At 47.5% G+C, this 22,478-nt stretch overlaps 1 protein-coding gene across 1 annotated transcript; it reads left to right on the top strand.

The window, feature by feature from the left end:
- The first annotated feature begins 4,573 nt into the window (after positions 1–4,573).
- On the top strand, positions 4,574–7,559 carry LOC126548642 (uncharacterized). The gene is made up of 4 exons (XM_050196887.3): positions 4,574–5,011; positions 5,717–5,739; positions 6,369–6,410; positions 7,132–7,559. The coding sequence occupies exons 1-4, from the start codon at positions 4,972–4,974 to the stop codon at positions 7,348–7,350; spliced, it is 324 nt and encodes a 107-aa protein (XP_050052844.1). The 5' UTR covers positions 4,574–4,971; the 3' UTR covers positions 7,351–7,559.
- The last annotated feature ends 14,919 nt before the right edge of the window (positions 7,560–22,478 follow it).

Below are 22,478 nucleotides of genomic sequence, written 5' to 3'. Positions count from 1 at the left end.
CTAGCGTATGTGTAGCAGGCTGTAGAAGACCTCCAGTGTCTGTGTCATTGAGGCCAAGTTTCAGCTGCAGCTAGTACTGCTACGAACAACCGGAGGGCAGAGACAAGCTTACACATCGTGGTGGCTAAGTGGCTATGCAATTGCGCTGCTGACCACGACGTCGCGGGTTCTGTACGGGCTGCGGCGGCAGAAAATTCGATGGGGGCAAAGCGCGAAAGGGCCCATGTACCGTGCCTTGGGCGCACGTTAAAAAAACCGAAGGTGGTCAAAGTTAATCAAAAGTTTCCCACGACGGCGTCCCTCGTAAACCACTTTGCAGTTTAGGGACAATAAACCCCATAGAACAGAGAGACAGAGACAAGTTTTCTGGCGATAAAAAAAAAGGAAACGTGCGCAAAGATTGCTGTTGCAGTGATAAAGAATTAATTCTACTCGTGTTATACGAAAATGGCAGCAGTGCGACGATGCGGGTCATGTGGCGTCTGAAAAAAACATAGCAAAGCCCGAAAAACAACGCCTGCGTAGGTTCAGTCGCGGGAAATCCAGATATATCTTATCTCGTCCGTCACAAAGGCAGCCAGAGTGATCCCCCTCGACACTTGTTTATCGCGCATGGGCAAACCAACCAACCCACCCGCGCAGGCACTATCGCATAAGTGTAACACGTTGCATACAGGTGCTTGCCCGTGCAGCGTGAAATCTTTAAAAAGCAGACCCCTACGAAATAATGGCTCAGTTATTTTCTCTTTCAATTGTTATTTTTCTTCATGGCACGTGTAATACCAAACCGGTACGACCACTTGAACCCATGCCAACGGATGTTTGGGACTAAATATCTGGACGGAAAGGGGGGGGGGGGGGGGGGGGGCTTCATCCGCGAGGAGCCCCTGCCACAGAACGCACCCCGATCCATTGTCGAGTTGAATGCTAAAGCATTGGGCGAGTGATAAACATCGCTGCGGCTTTCATCTTGCCGCGTTTTTCTTCGTCAACGGTTCGCCTCGCGACCTCGCCTACAGTTTTCGATGACGGCGTGAACATCTCGCACAATGGTGCCCCCTAACAGAAATCTTCACTCCTTTATGGATGTCGCTAACAACGTACCCAATCGGCCATTGCCAATGCCATGCGTGAAGCTTAACGAGAAAAAAAGTAATGATTACACAAAAGAAACACTAGACAAATGTATAATTCTTCTAATAAGGGAAACATCACAGCAAAGATTCGGAAGTAAGTAGCGCTGAGTGGGACTTACTAATATACTGTAAGTTCGCACTGTACACGACCTCCCGTTGATGTGAATTGGAAGCCGTAGTTTGGTTTTTGCGTTGTATAAGAAATCGTTTGGAAACAAGCGTCGAGCTTGCAACGATCTCAAGTAAGCAGCGATAGTCCATCCCACAGCTAAACTCAATTCCTTATGCTAGCCATTTTCATGAAAATACGGCAACGAAGCAGTGCGGTGGTTAGAAATGCAGCAACATTAAGTTCGTGTTCTATTGTCAGTATAAGCACAACATCGGCGTCGTCGAAAGCATGATGCCTGACGACACTATATATACCAGTAACATTCAAATTCCAACCTACATTGATACCTTTGTGGCGAACGCCGGATGGCTGTGAAAAATAAGAACACAAAATATGCTTACGGAAGGCTTTTTAAAAGGCACACCATGAAAGTCGATCACTTTGTCACTTAATTAAAAAAAAACACTTTTCAGTGAACGAGCTCAGCGTGAGTCACACAGAAGTGTCCCAGGCTTGTGCAAGATACGCAGAAAATGTATCTAAGTTGAGTTACTAATCACCACATAAAAAAGTATTTGAGTAGAGTATTATACTTTTGTAAAATGTCGCCTTTCTTATTCTAAAGCGAACCATGCATGCTGTAAGATAGCTTCAAGAAAGGCGCTGCCGGTTGTTTACTTTTGACACGTCAACCTTGAGAGCCGCGTTCCCGTTCGTTGTTTTTTTTTTTCTTACTCTGTAAGCCTGCCGCCCATAACGTTGTGAGACAGTCGAAATGGGCGGGACCGGCCATCTGCGCATGTCGCGTCTGCCGCGACGAGCTCGTTGCGCGCAGATATCGCACCTGACAGTGACGAAGGGCGTATCTTGAATACTGAGTGGAAGATACACTGAAATTACAAACTACTGAATCGATGAGATGGTAAAGACAAGTGCTATCTAGTATCCATTTTGTGCCCCCCTCCCCTCATAATATTAACGCCAAAAAGTTTTCTAAAGCTGTGTATTTAGACAGATGTATCTAATTTCTAGAAAATGAAAGAAAATACGTTCTTCACAGCGAAGGCGCCATTCGAAGTCGCATAAGTATCGTTACTTAGTCACGTGACAAGGAACGAAGCACAGCCGACATTTAAGCTCTGCAGTGTTTCAGCACCACACGTATTCGCTCTTGTTTAGCCTTTGAAGAAAAAATAACTATGAAAAAATTGCTGAAAACACCGAAAGATGCGTCCGTCTTGTAGATCCACGGAATACTGCTGCAACTAACGACGCCTACAAATGCAGAGCGGGCAGTAGAATAATTAGTTATTGGATTTATTCACCAATTTCGCATCGAACAGCTCTGACGAGTATCAACGAAATATGCAATAAATATCCTCGTTTATTGTGATAACGCTAACGTGTACCGTGGACTGGCGACTTAGTAGAGTAACAGTAGCACTGTGCAGGAATCAAATATCGATCAATTGATCGATCATCATCGCTCAATATGCTTAGTAAAATTGTCATCTCTTTGATTCATAACTTGCGGCGAAATTTAATGGGTTTTCTCTATATGCTCGTTCTCTCATCCATGTATCTGTAGATAGAATAATAATAATAATAATTATGTACAGAAAAAAATTACCTTTGATTCGGAATATGAACATGTGGGCAAAACAGCCGTTACAGCTCCCTCTCTCTAACCGCTTGTTCACAACATACACCAGAGATTGAGCAACGGGCTAGATCGAGCGCAACATAGGCCTGTATCAAGGCTTACCAGCATGAGTGTTTTGTAATACGTTATCAATTCACTGGGAGGCCAGTTTCTGCCATCATGCCCTCTCTTCACAATGAGCGCTGAAGCGGCGATAAATCGTGCTAAAATGTCGAAGCAGAAACGATCCAGCAGCGCACGCGGTCATGTACAGATAGGTCAAGGTCGAACTCACGACGCCGTCAGTAAAGCGCGTCGAGGCGGGAGCAGACTTCTTTCCTGTTGAGCCTTCCAGACGTCAAGGACGCTTATTAAACCGCTCATTTTCCAGACGACAAAGGTTGTTAGCACGTTTGCTCAAGGCTACATGTACAAGTGGCTAGCACAAGACACTTGAACATGTAAGTTGGTCTAAGTTGTTGACAGAGTGTCAACAACTTAAAAGACGGAAATATGAAAAGCGAACTTGGTGTCCATGAGAGAAAGCGCCACTGCATTGTGATAGCAGTGATGCAGACAGAAATGTTTACGGCCGTCGAATACAATCGCATTGCTGGAGCACAGAGCAGTCGGTGGTGTTGGCTTCGATTCCCAGAATCTGCTGCTCTATTCATGGAACTCTTACCACCGGACAATGACACATTCATCACGCTGAGAGCTATATTTCTGAGGTATACAAGCAAGCTGATTCGCCTGCGTGTCTCATGCAGAAGTGAGTGCACAATAAACACGCGAACTCCGGCTTAACGAGCTTTGCAGTTTTATCTAACCATTTCTGTCCATTTAAAGAGTTTTGCTTTCCCTACAAATAAGTACATGGTAGTAACCAAGTTAGAAAATATCGTTTGCACAAAAAACGTTTCGTGCACTAGTACGCTGCTTGATGTGCACCTGTTTGAGACCGCTTATAGTGTCCCTGTGCATACTCCGGCGTATACTCAGGGCTCAGTCTCTTCTTATTTTCCCCTTCCTTTTCCTCCTTTCCCTTACCCCCAGTGTAGGGTAGCAAACCGGATGCTCGTCTGATTGAGCACCCAGCAATTCCTTTCACTCGTTTGAATGTCAGAGTTAGCCATTATATGGGTAATGCATGCTTCTGGGCCCATTATCTCCGTTTCTTTAGTCATCCCTGTACTGAACACTGTAACCAGCAAAAGACAGTAATACAAACACAGGAAGATAACGAGATCACTTTGTGGTCGGCTAGTAAAAGAGGGAGAGGGGGTTCATAATGGCGAGAAGAAACAATGTGCACATACTTAAACCGCGTTATTACAGCTCGAAACAACCTGTCACGTCATTCACGTATCCTCGGTGGTGTGACTAACATACATTTCGAGCATTGCCAACGCTGTTGCGTAGTGGCAACAAAACAACTTTACAGAAGAACTAAATAGAGCTGTTCTCTGCAAAGGATGCGTCCCAGCACGGCTAACTGCCGGCAAATGGCAAAAGCCATCACTCTCGGTCATCACGGCAAGGCTCCGCGTTGGATTCACGCGGTCGGTTTCGAAGATGAACTCGTGCAATGCCGCGCTCTTTTTTTCCATCTTCCCGACAAACCAGGAACTGCTAAGCGTTGAATGACCGACCCGCGTCAGACGCGTATCACGGAACCGAAGGGCGAGCGCTTGCCGGGAGGGGGGAATCCCGACCGCGCGTCTCGTGCGAACCCGTCGAGGAAACTAAGCCGCCTCGACGTTTGCCCGATGATCCCGCACGCGCTCGTGGTCGGTGGCGTATTGCCCGGTAGCGTGGCAACCTCTCTGCGTCCGTCCGGATGCAGCTATACGCGGGACGTAATAACGGAACCAACAAGAGTTGATGCGAGCTCGCGGAATCAAGAAAAAAAAAAAAAAAAAGAGAGGCATAGCCAAATGAAGTTTGATCCGCGCTCCCTTGAGCTACGAGGCGGATCGAGTATAAATGTCTGAGCGACGCCCGCCAGCCGTCATTCACTCCTGCTCTACGCTCACCACGTGTGCCTTGGAGAGTCCTCTGTTGCGCAGTATCCTGCAAGCATGTGCCGTGTGTCACTTTGTGTTTTCGTACTGCTGATAGGTAAGCTTTCATGCATGTGCTTTTGTTTTCTCTTGTGTATTTTTTTTGTTCTGTTTTTTTTTTTTTTTTTACGTAGCGTAAGCGATGGAATATCGTGGGCCCCTATTCGGGAAAGGCTTTTGCGGTAGAATTGTTTCTTAAGAACAAATTCCCCCCGCTCGTTATGCGGGACACGTTATTAGCGAAGGCGACCGGCCCATGGTAAAGAGCACTTAAGAACGAAAAAGCTCCCAGTATTCGGCCCCTGATAACACATATTTAGGTGTGGCTTCAAAGACCACTTGCTTTCTTTGGCTTAACAGTTCGGTGAGTCCGAATATAATGGTCAGTTATCACTTCATGCTTGTTTCTAAACCTATACAATATAAACCATAATCGTGCGAAAATATTAACGTCATCTTATTGTGTTTAAGCAGCATTTTTGTAGCTTGTTAACGTCCTTCAGGAATAAAATTGTCTTCGTAATAATAAATAAATAAATAAATAAATAAAGAATGAAAGGAAGAAAATAAAAAAAAAACCATTCGTACTTTTGCAAATAGAATGAAATTACACCGTGTAAGATTTTCGAAATAGGCTTCCTGTTAAATTAGAGCGATTTTACATAATTGCCCTAAATATTTTATGCATGTTTGTTTTTCTCTTTTGCTTTGTTTAAAAGAAAAAATCTACTAACTGTCCTTTCGCTCATTTTGTTTTTTCAAGCTGTCACCATGGTTGCCGGGCAGGTGAGTACATCTTTCTTTTCATATTAATTCGGATTTCAACTAGTAACTCGTAATTGCTCATTCACATTATACGTTGTGTTTTTATATGACCGTAGCCACCTGCAGTCTGATATGACATTATTCATAAACAACAAATTATGTCAACCACCGAAGTAATGAGGAAAGACCCCATTGTGGGATTTAACCATTACCAGAAACTGCACCGTGGCCTAGTTTCTTGACGTCCATCCAGAAACCAGTACAAGAACGTTTTAGAATTCCTCCCAACTCTAAATGAGGCAGCCGCGACCAAGAGTCGAACCAATGACTTCAGTAGATCAATGACGGGGCCAGTGAGCCACCACGACAGGCCAAGCGAAGAAATGTAAGAAAAGCTAAAAACAAGTATAGAAGTTCTGTGTAACTTGTTAAAACCGTTAGTCCTACTCAACCTGCTAAAGTGAGCTCTTTTTACCTATTACACAAAGCAGGCCGCACAGCTTATTCGACTGCCGGTAGGTAAAACTGCATGAGCATTAAAAAAAAGCATTGTGATAGCTTTCGTACACATTATCAATGTTTCTGGGAAGGTGTTACAGCAGTCTTATACAACGATAAAGGCACAACCATTTTTTGTTTGTTTCCAACAGAGACGACGTCCAAACTTTGACTTCAAGCCGGAACCTCCCCGAGTAAGTGCTCCCAGCGTGTGTAACTTGCAAGTACACCGCGTAATATTCCTGTCACGTAGGCAAACCAATGGCAATTAACATATACGCGCTATTCATTGCAAGCGGGACGGAGATAATGGACGATATGGATTTAAGTAGTCGCAGAATGTTCGCGTCGTTTTATAAAAGGAGTTTTATTTAACATTATTATTATTATTATTATTATTATTATTATTATTATTATTATTATTATTATTATTATTATTATTATCACTTTTTCTTACGTGCGGCGCAATGTAAAATTTTTACTAATGAAAGGCTGTTTATGTGGCCGAAGCACGGTTTCTGTATTTACGCTTTCCTCACAGCGTACTACATGTATACAGCTTGCACTTTACATAACTGAAAATAATTTATGCCTGAATTCACGGAGGTTTTCGTTCACAAGCGCTGTTTGCAGTTGACCGCTAAAGCCTTCGCTCATACTTTTTCTTCCGTCACGATTCGCTTGCGGCATCTGCCGACATGGTCCAACCGTCTGCTTATGATGCCGTTGCAAGTTCCTTTTCTTTTTTTTTAAGTATTGTAGATCCCTACCTGCTAGAGCGTTTGAACGCGATCCCTCACAAGTCTCGTTCTTGTTGCCGGGCAGGAACGAGTCTCAAGCCGGCGTTCCCATTCGCGCGTGTCGCCCTGTCTCCTCACTCATTGCTCGCCTCCTGCCCTCCTCGCTGTCCCGCAGCATCGGCTGAACGTGTTCGGATCGGCGTCCGGCAACAACGGTCGCAACTACGACGCCAACGTGGGTGTCCGCGGCGAGTACGACTTGCACCGCTCCAAGAACGGCGGCCGGGTGACCGGCTACGCCGAGGGCTCGCAGAGCTTCGGCCGCTTCGACGGACACTCGTACCGGGGAAAGCCGCAGGGAGAGGTCGGAGTGCGCGCCCACATACCTTTCTGAGAGCGACGCCTGTGCAACCGGGTGCGAGGACCAGGGAAATTCTGTGCTCGACGGAGATCGACCGACGGAGCCGCGCAACCGTTCGCGCGCGAGGGCGCGCGTATACGGGAACGACGGCGAGAGCTTTGTTCGGAAGGACGGGTTTTTATTACTTTTTTTTTTGAGTTGCTGTTCTTCTCTATTGTTAAATAAAGCAAAAATACACCTTGCACGCTTTCACATTTTGTTTAAAACCGGGGACGCCATTAGGTGGCAATGTGCACGACGGCTTAACTGAATCGGGATTAACCGTTGTGTCTCAGTGGCTAAAGCGTCTTGCTGCTCAGCACGAGGTCTGGAGTTTAACTTCAGGCCGCGAGCGCCACGTTGCGATGGGAAAGAATGCAAAAAGCGCTCTTGTGCCGTGTTTTTTTTTGGGTGCACGTCGAAAGGACCCCAAGTGGACAAAATTAATCGAGAGCTCTGGATTACGGCGTCCCTCGTGACCCACTCTGTTCTGGGACGTCAAAAGTCGCAATTTAAGTCGGTCGCTGCCCTCATGCGAATATCCGCGATGCCTTTGTACACAAACAGTTTTTATTATCATTATCATCATTATCATTATCACCCCAGTTGTATTATGTATACATGTTTTTACCGAAACCCAATCCCCCTAGCCCACATCACGAAATTATCAGTGTCATTATTACAACAAAGCTACATATGGCTAGCCGATTCTTCCGTCCCTCCGTCTGTCGGTCACCTGCATGCCGAAAACTCCTCCGGCGCAACCCCGTGCGCATGCGCGCCAAAAAAAAAAAAAAATAGAGAGAAAGAGAGGTGCGCGATTGGCTGCGCCAGTAATGACGTCGTTGGACTCCGTCGCAGCCGAGCGCGCGCACAGCTGTTTCTCTCCGGCTCCGAAATGGGTAGGCCATGTGTCATACGTTCTCCTTAGGAGCAGGCAGCTTTAGATCAGCAATGCCGCGAGCAAAACCGGGAACGAGCTCGTCTACGCCGTGCCGATGCTGCAGCTCGGGCACAAGAACATGCTCGTGCAGCCGAGCGCAAGCAGCAACTGCATACGGAGGATCCGGCAGTCTATACAAAGCCTTCATTTAATGAACCATCGGGATTAACCCAGTGATAAACACCGGAGCCGCACGTTTCAGTTTAGCCGGTTAACCATCTGTACGGATTGTTTGGGTGGTGATTTTTTTAGTACCAAGAGGTTTTACGCAGCCACAGATTTTAAGTCGCTTTCAGCCATGAAACATCTACCATGAGGAATTCATTGTCCACCCCCATACAAAATACATCCATAACAATGCCATTTGTCATGACGCTCTTTCGCCATAGCTGGCCTTCACGCCATAAACCACCGGACATCATCATCATTATCATCATTACTTAATTCTGCGATACCATTGTGGAGGGAGGTGTTGATGATTGTGCAAGATGGTTACCATGGTTTTTCTCGGTCGGTTTCTTGGTTGGTTCTTTAAGAATAGCGCATACCTGCTATAAGGAATTTGCGAAGAATTAGGTGGCATTTGAAAGTACATTTACTCCTGTTTAGAAAGAAAAGTACATTTGGGAAAGAAAAGAAGTAAAACTACTAAATGTAATGAGGACTTAGCAGACAGATCACCTTGAATCAAATATAGATACCTCGTCGTCGTAGCGCATATTCCTATGAAAATCTCCATTAAATGAAGCTTGCAAAGATAGATCATTAGGAATGGAAAAATAGCCCCTTCTGCTTGCGTCCGTCTTGTTGTTAAGGCAGAAGCCTGAGACGGCTCATGGCACTAAACATCTGATGTTGGGCCTTACACCGTCCGGCGTTATGACACCAAAATTAATAAGGAATCGAACCCTCGATCTTTGATGGGAGTCAAACCCGCGACCTCTGGGGTTAATTAAGGCGAATTAGGCCGTTAGTTTCTTTATAAGTAAGCATGAAGCCGAGCTGGAAAAGAAACGTCAGCACGACCTGTGGTGCTAATTAAGGCAAAGTTAAGTAAAGCAAGGTTGATTAAGACATAGTTCATTAAGACACTTGAACTCATGACCTTTGGTGTGAGTCGAACCCACTTGGAGATATGGCGAACCGGCCATATCTCCAAGTTGGATTCCGATTGACATTGTGAAGGTCGAGAGTCGAGCCCACTATTTCTGGTGGGAGTCGAACCCACGACCTGTGGGGTTAATCAAGCGAATGTTAGGTAAGGGTCGGTTAATTAAGATAGAGTTAATTAAGGCACCGTACCCACGACCTTTTGTGGGAGTCGAAACCACTTGGGGATATGGGCGAACCGGCGATATCCCCAAGTAGGATTCCAATTAACATCGGGAAGCTCGAGAGCCAAACCCACCAACGTTGGTGGGAGTCGAACCCTCGACCTCTGGTGGGAGTCAAAGCTAGGACCTTTGGTGTTAATTAAGGCAAAGATGATTAAGGCACTTGAATCCACGACCCAACATGGAGATATGGGCTAACCGGCCACATCTCCAAGCTGCATTCGAATTGACATCGTGAGGGAGGAGATTCGAACGAATATCCTTTGGTGTTAATTAGAAAGAAGTTAGTTTAGGTACGGCTAATTAATGTAGAGTTAATTAGCGCACTCGAACCGTGACCTTTGGTGGGAGAAAACAGGTAATAGGAAGGGACAACGCATTAGAATGAAAATGTGAAGTAATGTAATGAATGTCTCGTGAGCGGGCAGGCTTTCACCTTCATCATCTTTAGCGTATGCTAAAGTGACAGACAGACAGACAAAGAACTTTATTTAATCCTGAGGAGCTACTGTCAGGACCTCTTAACGGGAGGCCTTTGTAGCCCCTGGCCGAACCCACGTAGAGGACAGAACGCCGTGACGCTCCGCCCTTTCCTGGGCCCTCTGGATAGCCTGGGTTTGATTTTGGAGTATCGTGCTGCTGATGGCCTCCTCCCATGCTAAAGTGACTGTCAACTTTATTCTTGCGCCTTGCCCAGAAATATTTAACCAGGCCTTTCAGCAAGGCCTGCTGAAATACCATTTGGTTGCTTTTTTTTTATATATATATATTTTTGTCTCAGAGAAATGTAAAGTAATCGTTGCGTTTCAGGAGATAAATTTCTTAGTTACGCGACGTACAGAACTTAATATGTGTGGTAAAAAAATAGTTCTTATAATAATCAGCGCATTCAGCCTGCACATAGAAAGCGGACAATAAAAAGAGACTGAGCCTTGAGTGCACGCCGGAGTACGCACAGGGACACTATAAGCGGTCTCAAACCGTCGCACATCAAGAAGTGTACTAGTGCACGAATCGCTTTTTGTGCTCTGTGGTTTTGAATAGTCGGCGGGCTGAAATCTTTCTTTTTTTTCATTTTCACTCTTTTCAGCATACGGCTAATATTTGTCGCGTAGGGCAACCGGCACTATGTCAGCAAGCATAGAGCCCACAACAAATTCCGTTGAAAAACAGCATTTACTAATGAAAACCGCTCTGATTTCCAAGTTGTAATGAATCTAGAGGGGCTGCTTTTTGATGTACCTCATTTGTTGCTCTGAAACGCGTCGGATCTCTTTGCCAAAGTACACGCATGCATATATATATGTATGTATATATATATATATATATATATATATATATATATATATATAATATCGTAACAAACGAACAAGCACGCCAAGGACAGCTTAGGGGACATTAGGTGTACTTGTTAAATGATTACAGAAATGATAAATTATTAAAAATGAGAGTGAGTGAGTGAAGAAACTTTTATTGCAGGTCAGGCGAGGACGCGAACTCGTCGCGCACCTGGCTAGTCCCATGTCGGGACCGGCAGGTCTAGCCCACCGGCCCGGACAGCCAGGATTTGCTTTTCTAGAGCGGGGCTACGCAGAAGCGAGTCCCACTCCTTCTTGATGAACTTGTGGTATGTCGACCCGCACTCCCACAGCATGTGCGCTAGACTGGAGGTCTGCCCGTAGGAGGCGCAGGCGTCGTCGCGATACACGTCCGGGTAAGCCTCGTGGAGAACGCACAGACACGGATACGTACTGGTCTGCAGAAGCCTAAGCGAAACGGCTTGCGCCCTATTCAGGTTGGGGTGAGGGGGTGGAAAGAACCTTCTAGACATGTAGAAGAATTTAATAATCTCGTTGTGAGTAGCGGGAGCGTCCCTGTGGCCGTAGGGAGGAGGGGAGTCGGTGCTTCTTGCAGAGGAAGCGTGGTCGGTGAGGTCACGCGCAGCCTCGTCAGCAGACTCATTGAGGTTCGGGGGAGCACCCTCGACCGACCCTACGTGAGCTGGAAACCAGTGGATTGAATGATGCGTGAGAGCATATCGACTCGAGCTGCTAAGAAGACGAGCAGCTTGCTTGGCGATGCAACCCTTCTGAAAAGCCCTAACTACCGTTTTGGAATCGCTATATATCTCGGACCCACGACCGTCTAGCAGGGCGAGGGTGATGGCGACTTGCTCGGCGACTCCGGGGTCTGAAGTGCAAATCGAGGCGCTATGGAGAATCTTTCCGCTCGAGTCGACCACAACGACGGCAAAGGTCTTCCCATCGCTGTACTCCGCGGTGTCGACGAAGCTTGCTCTAATGTCTCGTTGCTTGATCTGTTTGAGGATGGCTGCTGTTCTGGCCTTGCGTCTGCCCTCATTGTGGAGGGGATGGACGTTGCGGGGCGCAGGGGCCACTACGAACTTGTCTCGAATGCACCTAAAAACCGCGTACTGGCCATCGAGAATCCCGCAGGGTGGTAACCCAGCTCTTCGAGGATGCGCTTTCCTGCCACTGTGTTTGTCAGGCGAGTGAGTTGCGCGCGTTCTTGGGCTTCGGCAATCTCCTCGGTGGTGTTATGTACCCCCAGCTTAAGGAGATCGTCGGTAAGGGTCCTGATGGGTAGCCCGAACGCCCTTTTGACTTCATTGCGGATGACAGCGTTGAGCTTGTCTCACTCCGCTCTGAGTCAGTTGTGCATAGAAACCTTGTACGTGAGGTAACATAGTACGAAGGCATTGATCAGCCTGAGGAGATTGTTTTCATTCATGCCTCGGTGCCGGTTTGCGATTCTGCGAACGAGGCGGAAAGCATTGTCCGTCTTTGCGATGATCTTGCGGAGAGCCGTTCCGTTCCCGCCGTTGAATTCGACAAACATGCCAAGGACCCGAATTGCGTCGACCCTCGGTATCACCGCCACTTCCCCCCCCCCCCCCCCCCCCCACCCGTCACAAGTGCGAAGACTGATGCTGCTTTCGGAAACTGGCTTCCAATCTTCGGGTATGCCTCCTTACACTTTTCTGTAAAGCAGAAGTTCCGACTTGGGGGAAGAAGCCATGCAATAGGCGATCGACGTGATCGAGGAGTATCTCCGCTCCACCCAACTTCGATGCTCCTCCGCCAAGAAACGGATTGCGCTCTATTCAGCTTGGCGTTAGGGGATGGAAAGACCCTTTATACACGTAGAAGAATTTCGTAGCCTGGTTGTGACTAGCAGGAGTGTCCCTGTGAACGTAGTGACTCTATATAAGGAACCTGTGATTGATTTATGTAGTATACAAACCACTGTAATCTCTTAGTACTGTGATCAATGAAGCTTCGTAGAAAGTTCTATTTTCTTAATTTTTTTTAAAAGTGCATCAACACACACACACAACACACACACACACACACACACACACACACGCACACACACGCACACACGCACACACACACACACACACACACACTTGCTTGTACTCATTAATTGATTAAAGAGTTGATAAATTATTGAAAATCCAGTGGGCTAAAAAGCAACCGGCAGCACGTGGCATGCTAACACGAAGGTGCGTAATCCACCTGCGACCAGTTCTTTTTTTAATCCACTTACGTTTTCATTAATTTATAGTTTTTTTTATCGATTATTAAGTACAAGTAATCCCCCCCGCCCTCCCCTGCGCTGTCCATGGTGTCTTTGTTTCTTAGCTTCTAAGGATAGTAGTAATGAAAATCGGACCGCTCGGCTTCCTTTCTTCTCGCTCTCCACGAGGCTTACCCCGACGTGTATGGCGACGACGCCTGCCCGCCCTGCGGCCACACCTCCACTCTACCTCACATGCTCTGGGAGTGCGGGTCGACATACCCCAAGTTCATCAAGGAGGAGTGGGACTCGCTTCTGCGTAGCCCCGCTCTAGAAAAGCAAATCCTGGCCGTCCGGCGTGCCCGCGACCGGGCCGGTGGGCTAGACCTGCCGGTCCCGACGTGGGACCGGCAGGTCTATATATATACATCTATATATATATATATATATAGGGGAGGGCGTGTATGACGAGTCAGTGAATGTATTTTTCTTGGGCCCAGCAAAACGCGATAAAACGCGCACCCGGCTAATCCCACGACGGGACTGACAGATCTAGCCTGTCGGCCCGATGGCGGGCGCGCTGGACGGCCAGGATTTGGTCCTCGAAGACGGGACTTCGCAGGAGCGCGTCCCACTCTTCCTTGGTGACCTTCGGGCGCAGCGACCCGCACTCCGAGAGCATATGAGGCAATGTAGCAACCTCAGCACAGGCCACGCAAGAACAAATCGGATAAATCTCGGGATATATGCGGTTAAGGCACGCCGGATTTGGGTAGGAGATCGTTTGCAAGAGTCTGAGTGTGACCACCTGCGGCCTGCTTAGCTTGGAGTGAGGCGGCGGGAAAACTTTTCTAAGTAAAAGAATTTACTCAGTTCATTGTGCGTGATAGTGTGGTCCTGAAGAATATTTTGCAACATAGCGAACGCAGTTTAAATAATGGTTCCGGGACTTCAAATAGGTGCGACGTACTGCTATCGCATTTTACTCACATTTTACCCTCAATCGTCACCGATTTTTTTTTACTTGCGCTGTCCGCACAAGCAGCGTTGCCAACCCTCCACCACTCGGCCGGCAGAGCACCAACGGGGAGCTGCTTTAACGTCGTATTTTTTTAAAAAAGTGAATATTAGGAGAGGCTGGCGCCTTTATAGCGGCGCCGGCTACTGCTTGTTACTTAGCAAAGGAAAGAAATTTGCGTGAAAAGGGAGACTAGTGACACAAAATAAGGCACTCACTAGCACACCAGCTGAATAAAAACTCTACAGTCTAAGAGTACATGAATCGCAAAGATTTGTGCAGGAGTTGAGTACACAATGCCATATATAAAGGCCGATATTCTGAATAGCTAAACAAATAACACATGTAATTGCACTGCAAGCACAGAACACAATCACGCACTGCGTACAAATCACGAACCCCCAACAACACCCATATAACTAATTTAGCTTATTATGATAGACTGAAACATAATATTTCCCCAAAATGTTGGTGTCCTCGAAAAACTTCTTGCAATGAATAAGTGCACTTTTCTGAAGGCGCGGAGTTGGCCATGAACGAAGTATCCTGGTCATCAGCCTTTAACGCTTACTCGATTTGACGTGCCTTACAGTGAGCGCTACATTTACCTTTAATCCCCTATTAATTTTAACCAACAAGAGAATAACATACACAATGGGAAACAAATCTCGAATAAATAATCGAACAACAGTTTAGCGCCTTCATCGAGAAATTTATTGTGAATCACTTTGCAATGACGCAAGACAAGGTTTAGTAAATGAACTCGTGACGCCTTCCACGGGGAGCCAATGCAAATACCAAGTGCCCATTTTCACTGGATGTGAGGTGCACGCTTCCGCGATCACTCTGACGTCACTTGCCCTTGCGACTTTTCTTGGGCTGGGAAGCAGTCGTCCGCTTGGCCCGCCGTGATTTGGACGAGGACCTGTTACAGGCGTGGCTGTGCCGTTTACGTCTGCCACTCTTGGTGGTCCCGCTCGCGCTAGACGAGCTGCTCACCGAGAGGCGGCGTCGGCTCCTGCGTCGCCTCTTCCTGCCGCGGCTGTTCTCCGATCCGGTGGTGGATGTTCCTCGGCGGCTGCCTCTGTGTTTGCGGCCACCTCGGCCGCTTGGGGACGAGCGTCGGGATCGGCCACGGCTCCTTCCCCTCCTGGCATGGTGGCTGCTGCTACCGGAGGAGCGACTACATGAGGGGTGGAGAGGCTTGGTACCCTTGGCGGCGGCCGAGGAGGCATCGCCCGGGCACGAGCTCCGTTCTCCGTGGTTGTCTCTGGCGGGGCCGCTTTCTTGTTGGCTGAATCATCCTCCTCCTTCATGGTGGCAACACCTCGGCGCACTCCCTCGGCTTCGGTCCTCCGTCGGCGCCCACTCTCGCTGTCTCCCTGCCGTTGGCCTCCGCCTTGAGGCTGACAGGGAATCGGGTGGCAGACCTGACTTCCAGAGCAGCCGCACCCACAGTGCGAGGACGGCAGCTGCCGCGATCCAACAAACACTCCTCTGGCCGGTCGAGCCGCACTCGCGAACCCCGTGGAACGGCGCGTGAAGTGTTGGGCTTCTTTCTCTTTCTGCGTGCCAATCTTCTAGCGAGCAGCCCTCAATTTCGCAGCATTCCAATGCTTGGAATGGTTAGCGATGTTAATGCAAACCTCATAAAAAGTATGCCGCATTTATTACCAGTACGTTTTAACCTGAATGTTTAGAATTTCCGGACGCTTCGGAGCGGGATACAAGTGAGAATTGCACTCGGTCATTCTGTAATTGCACGTCTTGCAGTTAGGAACTGTGCAGTACGGTTCCAACACAAAATTGGTCTGATGTATATGTGTAGGGCTTAGGAACTGGATTTCTATGCTATTGTACGTATTTTATAAGGTTTTCACTGAATAAGTCTACATTATTGTTTTCTTCCTCTCATGCAATGTACGGTAATGCATATATACATTCGCAGCCATATATTACTACTTTATAGTAGAACAATATACTCTCTTGTGTAATGTACGCATACTCGCAGAGCAATACTTCTCATCAAATTTTATACGATTGTTGGCATAGATGTTCAATGAACAGAAAGCCTCGCTGTGCCTTAACGAGACCACTTAGAATTTATTATCTCTGTGTTGACTAAGGCGGGATTTCATTTCGGGACACATATTCTGGCGCATGATTTTATAAGAGCCCGAGAAGCCAACCGTTCGCTTGCCCTTATGTGATTGGCCAGAATGATGCTTGTTATAACGGAAGCGCAATTTTCCCCAATCACGCCAGGACATATGAACGGTTTGATTTCGGAACGGGCATGGTGGTTTCATGGCCACCATTATCTGACATGTTGACGCCCTAATTGGCGGTCAAGTAGCCATGTATTTTTTCCTAAATTTGTCCTTGGAAACTGAAACATTGCAGAAATCGCTTCGGCGCACTGGTCAAGATGGAGAAACGGGCGTACAGCTGCAAATATACCCGAAGCAAACTCTTTTCGCAGGTATATTGCGATGTTAGCGTTTCGAATAGAAAGTCAATCGAAGAGCAGCAACCCCTGCAATGCATTTTCAATTTCACCATAACGGGGTGGCGTTCTATAAATTCTTTTTTTTTACCCGGCGTGGTGCCTTAGCGCATGTGGAGTTGCGCTGCCAAGCACGAGGTCGAGGCATCATATTCCGGCCACGGAGGCTGCGTTGGTGTGGCAAACCGCGGAAAATATGGTTGTCTGCGGCGATATATAATGGCGGAGAGAGACACCTGCATCGCCACGCTTTCGCTTTCGTTTCGACCCATTGAACTCTTTTGCGAATGAATAATCCTTCCTTGCACTCATAGCCTTTTCCCGCTTTCGAAATGTGTGGACATTTCTGGTTGAAGTCACTGTTTCTTCAAACCATGTGTTTATTTTAAATGGTATTCGTTAAACACTTCGCATCTCGTGCGGCTTTTCACTTATTCATTTATATTGCAGTCAAAATTATTACTTTTCGTAAAATGAATTATTACGCCTACGGCGGCTTCTTTTTTCTTTTTACTTGTTTTGAAGAAAAATGTGCGGAAGGCAGCACCATGAAGTTTCTCTAGGCAAATCACGTAGTACGACTACACAACGAATTGAACAAGAGATGGCAGTGCCGGAAGTCCCATCGTGCAAACGGTGGTCTGTGGGGCGCGCATCGCTATCGGTTATATTTGGCAGCCTATTGGTCAGCTGAGGTGACCTGAGTCCCTTGCGTTTAACGAGATAGTGGTAACGGGTCGTTGAACGCGCCCTCTTCAATGCTGGATGGTTGCTTATGTTGTCATTAGGTTTAAAACAAGCGCGTTGGGGCCAACCTGCGAGAAGTAGGCGTTTTTTTCAGAGACAGGCATCTTCCCTAATGTAACCCACGTCGGTGAGAGGCGTTTACGAAGGAATGACGTCGGGCCTCTAGATGCCTGATTTATTTTCAAGGAGTGAGAAAGCTGCTTTGTTTTATGAAGGACGTTAGGTTGACTGCTTTCATTCACTTTCGTACGCAACACGTCAAGATTGTGTTGCGTCAGAAAGCAAATTGTGAGGTTAGCTTTGCCATCTGCGCCATTATGCTCGCGTCACGATTACATCACGCCTTGAAACAAAAAAGCCAAATGTATAGAACAGAACCACTGATCATAGGGTTATAGCTCATAGGGTTATAGGGATCATAGGGTTATAGGTTATAGTACGAGTAACCGGTATGCGCGCCGGTGCAGATGTGCGATGGAGAGGAAACGCGCGATCCTGAGCCTCGTGCGAATCGGTGGCGCCATCCAGTAACGGCACCTGCAAGGACACACACTGGTGTCGACCAAATTTAAAATAACCATTGCTCCTTTGTGGAAAACATAGAGAGGCAATTGTCATACATGTCATATGTCGAGTCCAAGCAGGCCGAGTGCTATGAACGACAAGACAAAGCTCTATTTACGTGGCCACGCCTTGTCTACAATTGGCGAGGTAGCCCCCTCTTCACTTGAGGCTTAATTTTACCGTGTGTTTAGCGCATTTGTAGCATACTATTAGGTTATCATTTGTAATAAAGAGAATAATTGTGCTGACCACTATGAGCCTTTTGAATCATGGCAGTGCCGTGGCGATTTTCACTCTTTTGGTCAGTTTTTCGCCTTGCGGTATAGTTATATTAACGCATTGGACCAGAGAGACGTGCTGTTGGACATGTAGGATGCCCTGTAGGTATAAACCCCACGCTTCCTTGTTGAAGTAAATTGTTCTGTCACGCCACCCGCTGCAGAAGCGTGCACATAGACCGATCGTAGCTGATCAAATTTTGCAGAGAGGGGGGCAGGCTACAGAACAGTAAAAATAAAAAAGAACTTGTAAAAACATACTATTCTATCAATTATTTGCCTATACAAATGAGCTACAATAGTGACCAATGAACTCGTGCTGATTGCGTTTTAAGTAAAAAAACATTAATAAAGTGACGCCCAATGTTAGAGTGAAGTCCGAAAACGCGGAAACTTGGATATGAAAAAAATATCAAATTAATTTCCGCCTTTGCCGCAACTTAAGGCACAACTTTTCGGCTGTGCCTTAAGGGTTCTGGTTTCGTCTTGTCCTTAGTGGCGGATTCTTCGGTCTCGTCTCTCGGATCCTACGGGGATCTTGCGCCTTCTATATTTCCTACAATTAGGTCGTACATTGGTTTTCGCACATACACCGCTGTAAGGGGGCCGGTATAGTACGGGGTGTCGACTTCAATCCGCGTCTAGGGCAGCAGCTTGGCAGTTCCGTCAACCAAGTAGACGAGGCTGCCGGCGCCCGTTAATTGGTCTTTGATCACCAGGTCAGCCTTTACAACCTCCGTGTTGCACCCTTTGTCCCGCAACAGTGAGAAGTCTCTCCCTCCTAGGGTCCCGAAAGAAACTGGAAGGGCATTTAATGGAGAGGCGACTCCATTATCGCGTTGATGACGGGAACCTTGTCGCGTCGCGTATCTGATCCTGGTGACCTACTTTGGTGGGGGCGTTAACGTACGATGCTTGTAGTCTGTTATTAGAGCCGGCTTGGCAGTTGTATGGTCTGTGACCCATTCCACAACACGTGTAAAAGACGATAGCCGCGTTGGCCACGGCTTTTTGCAATGTAGCTGGAATGGACGGTTTCCGCGATTGCAGACGTAAGAGCGTGGTAGTGGCGCGCGGCCGTTTCCCCTGTTTTCAGTTTCCGGTCTCTCGACTGCAACTCTATCATCTTTGAGAGACAAACACCAAGTGCTACAACTTTCAGTAGAAGTTCATTGGAGGAAAACAAGAACATTTAGCGCGCAAAAACACGAAATGCAAAAGGGTGATGACAAAAGGGACAAAAGACAAAGTAGTAGGGCTCCGAATAAAACGGCTATGTTAGTGAACGTGCATGAACTTTCACATAGTCTGAAGAAAATGCGGAGCGATTTGGAGTTACGGTAGTCTTTTCGGCCATGCATTTGCTACAAGCGATGTGTCAAACTGAGAAAAAACAGGCTCAGGCGCAGTCAGCGAGGAAGACACGCCAGGTTAATGACGTCCAGACGTTTGTAACATGCAAACGTGGCGTTGTATACAGAAGACCAGTTACATGTGGCAACATAAGCAACCATCCAGCATTGAAGAGGGCGCGTTCAACGCCCCGTTACCACTATCTCGTTAAACGCAAGGGACTCAGGTCACCTCAGCTGACCAATAGGCTGCCACATATAACCGATAGCGATGCGCGCCCCACAGACCACCGTTTGCACGATGGGACTTCCGGCACTGCCATCTCTTGTTCAATTCGTTGTGTAGTCGTACTACGTGATTTGACTGGTGAAACTTCATGGTGCTGCCTTCCGCACATTTTTCTTCAAAACAAGTAAAAAAGAAAGAAGCCGCCGTAGGCGTAATAATTCATTTTACGAAAAGTAATAATTTTGACTGTAATCTGAATGAATAAGTGAAAAGCCGCACGAGATGCGAAGTGTTTAACGAATACCATTTAAAATAAACACATGGTTTAAAGAAACAGTGACTTCAACCGCAAATGTCCACACATTTCGAAAGCGCGAAAAGGTTATGAGTGCAAGGAAGCATTATTTATTCGCAAAAGAGTTCAATGGGTCGAAACGAATGCGAAAGCGTGGCGATGCAGGTGTCTCATGCCGCCATTATATATCGCCGCAGACAACCATATTTTGCACGGTTTGCCGCACCGACGCAGTTTCCGTGGCCGGGATTTGATGCCTCGATCTCGTGCTTGGCAGCACAACTCCACATGCGCTAAGGCACCACGCCGGGTAAAAAAAAAAAGAATTTACAGAACGCCACCCCGTTATGGTGAAATTGAAAATGCATTGCAGGGGTTCCTGCTCTACGATTGACTTTCTATTCGAAACGCTAACATCGCAATATACCTGCGAAAGAGTTTGCTTCGGGTATATTTGCAGCTGTACGCCCGTTTCTCAATCTTGACCAATGCGCCGAAAGCGATTTCTGCAATTTTTCAGTTTCGCAGCACAAATTTAGAAAAAAACATGACTACTTGACCGCCAATTACGGCGTCAACATGTCGGATAATGGTGGCCGTGCAACCACCATGCCCGTTCCGAAATCATATCGTTCATATGTCCTGGCGTGATTGGGGAAAATTGCGCTTCCGTCATAACAAGCATCATTCTGGCCAATCACATAAGGGCAAGCGAACGGTTGGCTTCTCGGGCTCTTATAAAATCATGCGCCAGAATATGTGTCCCGAAATGAAATCCCGCCTTAGTCAACACAGAGATAATAAATTCTAAGGGGTCTCGTTAAGGCACAGCGAGGCTTTGTGTTCATTGAACATCTATGCCAACAATCGGATCAAATTTGACGAGAAGTATTGCTCTGCGATTATGCGTAGATTACACAAGAGAGTATATTGTTCTACTATAAAGTAGTAATATATGGCTGCGAATGTATATGCATTACCGTACATTGCACTTGAGGAAGAAAAAAATAATGTAGACTTATTCAGTGAAAACCTTACAAAATACGTACAATAGCATAGAAATCCAGTTCCTAAGCCCTACACATATACATCAGAACAATTTTGTATTGGAACCGTACTGCACAGCTCCTAACTGCAAGACGCGCAATTACAGAATGACCGAGTGCAATTCTCACTTGTATCCCGCTCCGAAGCGTCCGGAAATTCTAAACATTCAGGTTAAAACGTACTGGTAATAAATGCGGCATACTTTTTATGAGGTTTGCATTAACATCGCTAACCGTTCCAAGCATTGGAATGCTGCAAAAGTGAGGGCTGCTCCCCTTAAGGTTGGCACGCAGAAAGTGAAAGAAGCCAGCACTTCACGCGCCGTTAACCAAACCACGGGGCTCGTGAGTGCGGCTCGACCGGCCACAGCAGCGTTGGTTGGGTCGCGGCAGCCGCCGTCCTCGCACTGTGAGCGTGGCTGCGGAAGCCAGGCCTGCCACGCGATTGCCTGTCAGCCTCAAGGCGGAGGCCAACAGCACGGAGACAGCGGGAGTGCGCGCCGACAAACGACCGAGGCTGAGGGAGGGCGCCGAGCTGTTGCCGCCATGTCGGAGAAGGATGATTCAGGCAACAAGAAAGCGGCCCCGCCCGACACAACCACGGAGCGCGGAGCTCGTCCCCGGGCGATGCCTCCTCGGCCGCCGCCAAGGGTACCAAGCCTCGCCACACCTCATGTAGTCGCTCCTCCGGTAGCAGCAGCCACCATGCCAGGAGGGGAAGGAGCCGTGGCCGATCCCGACGCTCGCCCCACACCGGCCGAGGTGGCCGCAAACACAGAGGCAGCCGCCGAGGAACATCCACCACCGGATCGGAGAACAGCCGCGGCAGGAAGAGGCGACGCAGGAGCCGACGCCGCCTCTCGGTGAGCAGCTCGTCTAGCGCGAGCGGGACCACCAAGAGTGGCAGACGTAAACGGCACAGCCACGCCCGTAGCAGGTCCTCGTCCAAATCACGGCGGGCCAAGCGGACGACTGCTTCCCAGCCCAAGAAAAGTCGCAAGGGCAAGTGACGTCAGAGTGATCGCGGAAGCGTGCAGCTCACATCCAGTGAAAATCGGCACTTGGTATTTGCATTGGCTCCCCGTGGAAGGCGTCACGAGTTCATTTACGAAACCTTGTCTTGCGTCATTGGAAAGGGATCCACAATAAATTTCTCGATGAAGGCGCAAAACTGTTGTTCAATTATTTATTCAAGATTTCTTTCCCATGGTGTATGTTATTCTCTTGTTGGTTAAAATTAACAGGGGATTAAAGGTAAATGTAGCGCTCA

The sequence above is a fragment of the Dermacentor andersoni genome, chromosome 1, assembly GCF_023375885.2.
Source record: "Dermacentor andersoni chromosome 1, qqDerAnde1_hic_scaffold, whole genome shotgun sequence".
Lineage (NCBI taxonomy): Eukaryota > Metazoa > Arthropoda > Arachnida > Ixodida > Ixodidae > Dermacentor > Dermacentor andersoni.
This window is presented reverse-complemented; position numbering and strand designations above follow the sequence as displayed.

Coding starts and splice junctions, on each gene's coding strand:
- LOC126548642 (XM_050196887.3), top strand. CDS start 4,972: ATGTGCCGTGTGTCACTTTGTGTTTTCGTACTGCTGATAG. Junction 5,012..5,716: donor TGTTTTCGTACTGCTGATAG/GTAAGCTTTCAT, acceptor TGTTTTTTCAAG/CTGTCACCATGGTTGCCGGG. Junction 5,740..6,368: donor TCACCATGGTTGCCGGGCAG/GTGAGTACATCT, acceptor TGTTTCCAACAG/AGACGACGTCCAAACTTTGA.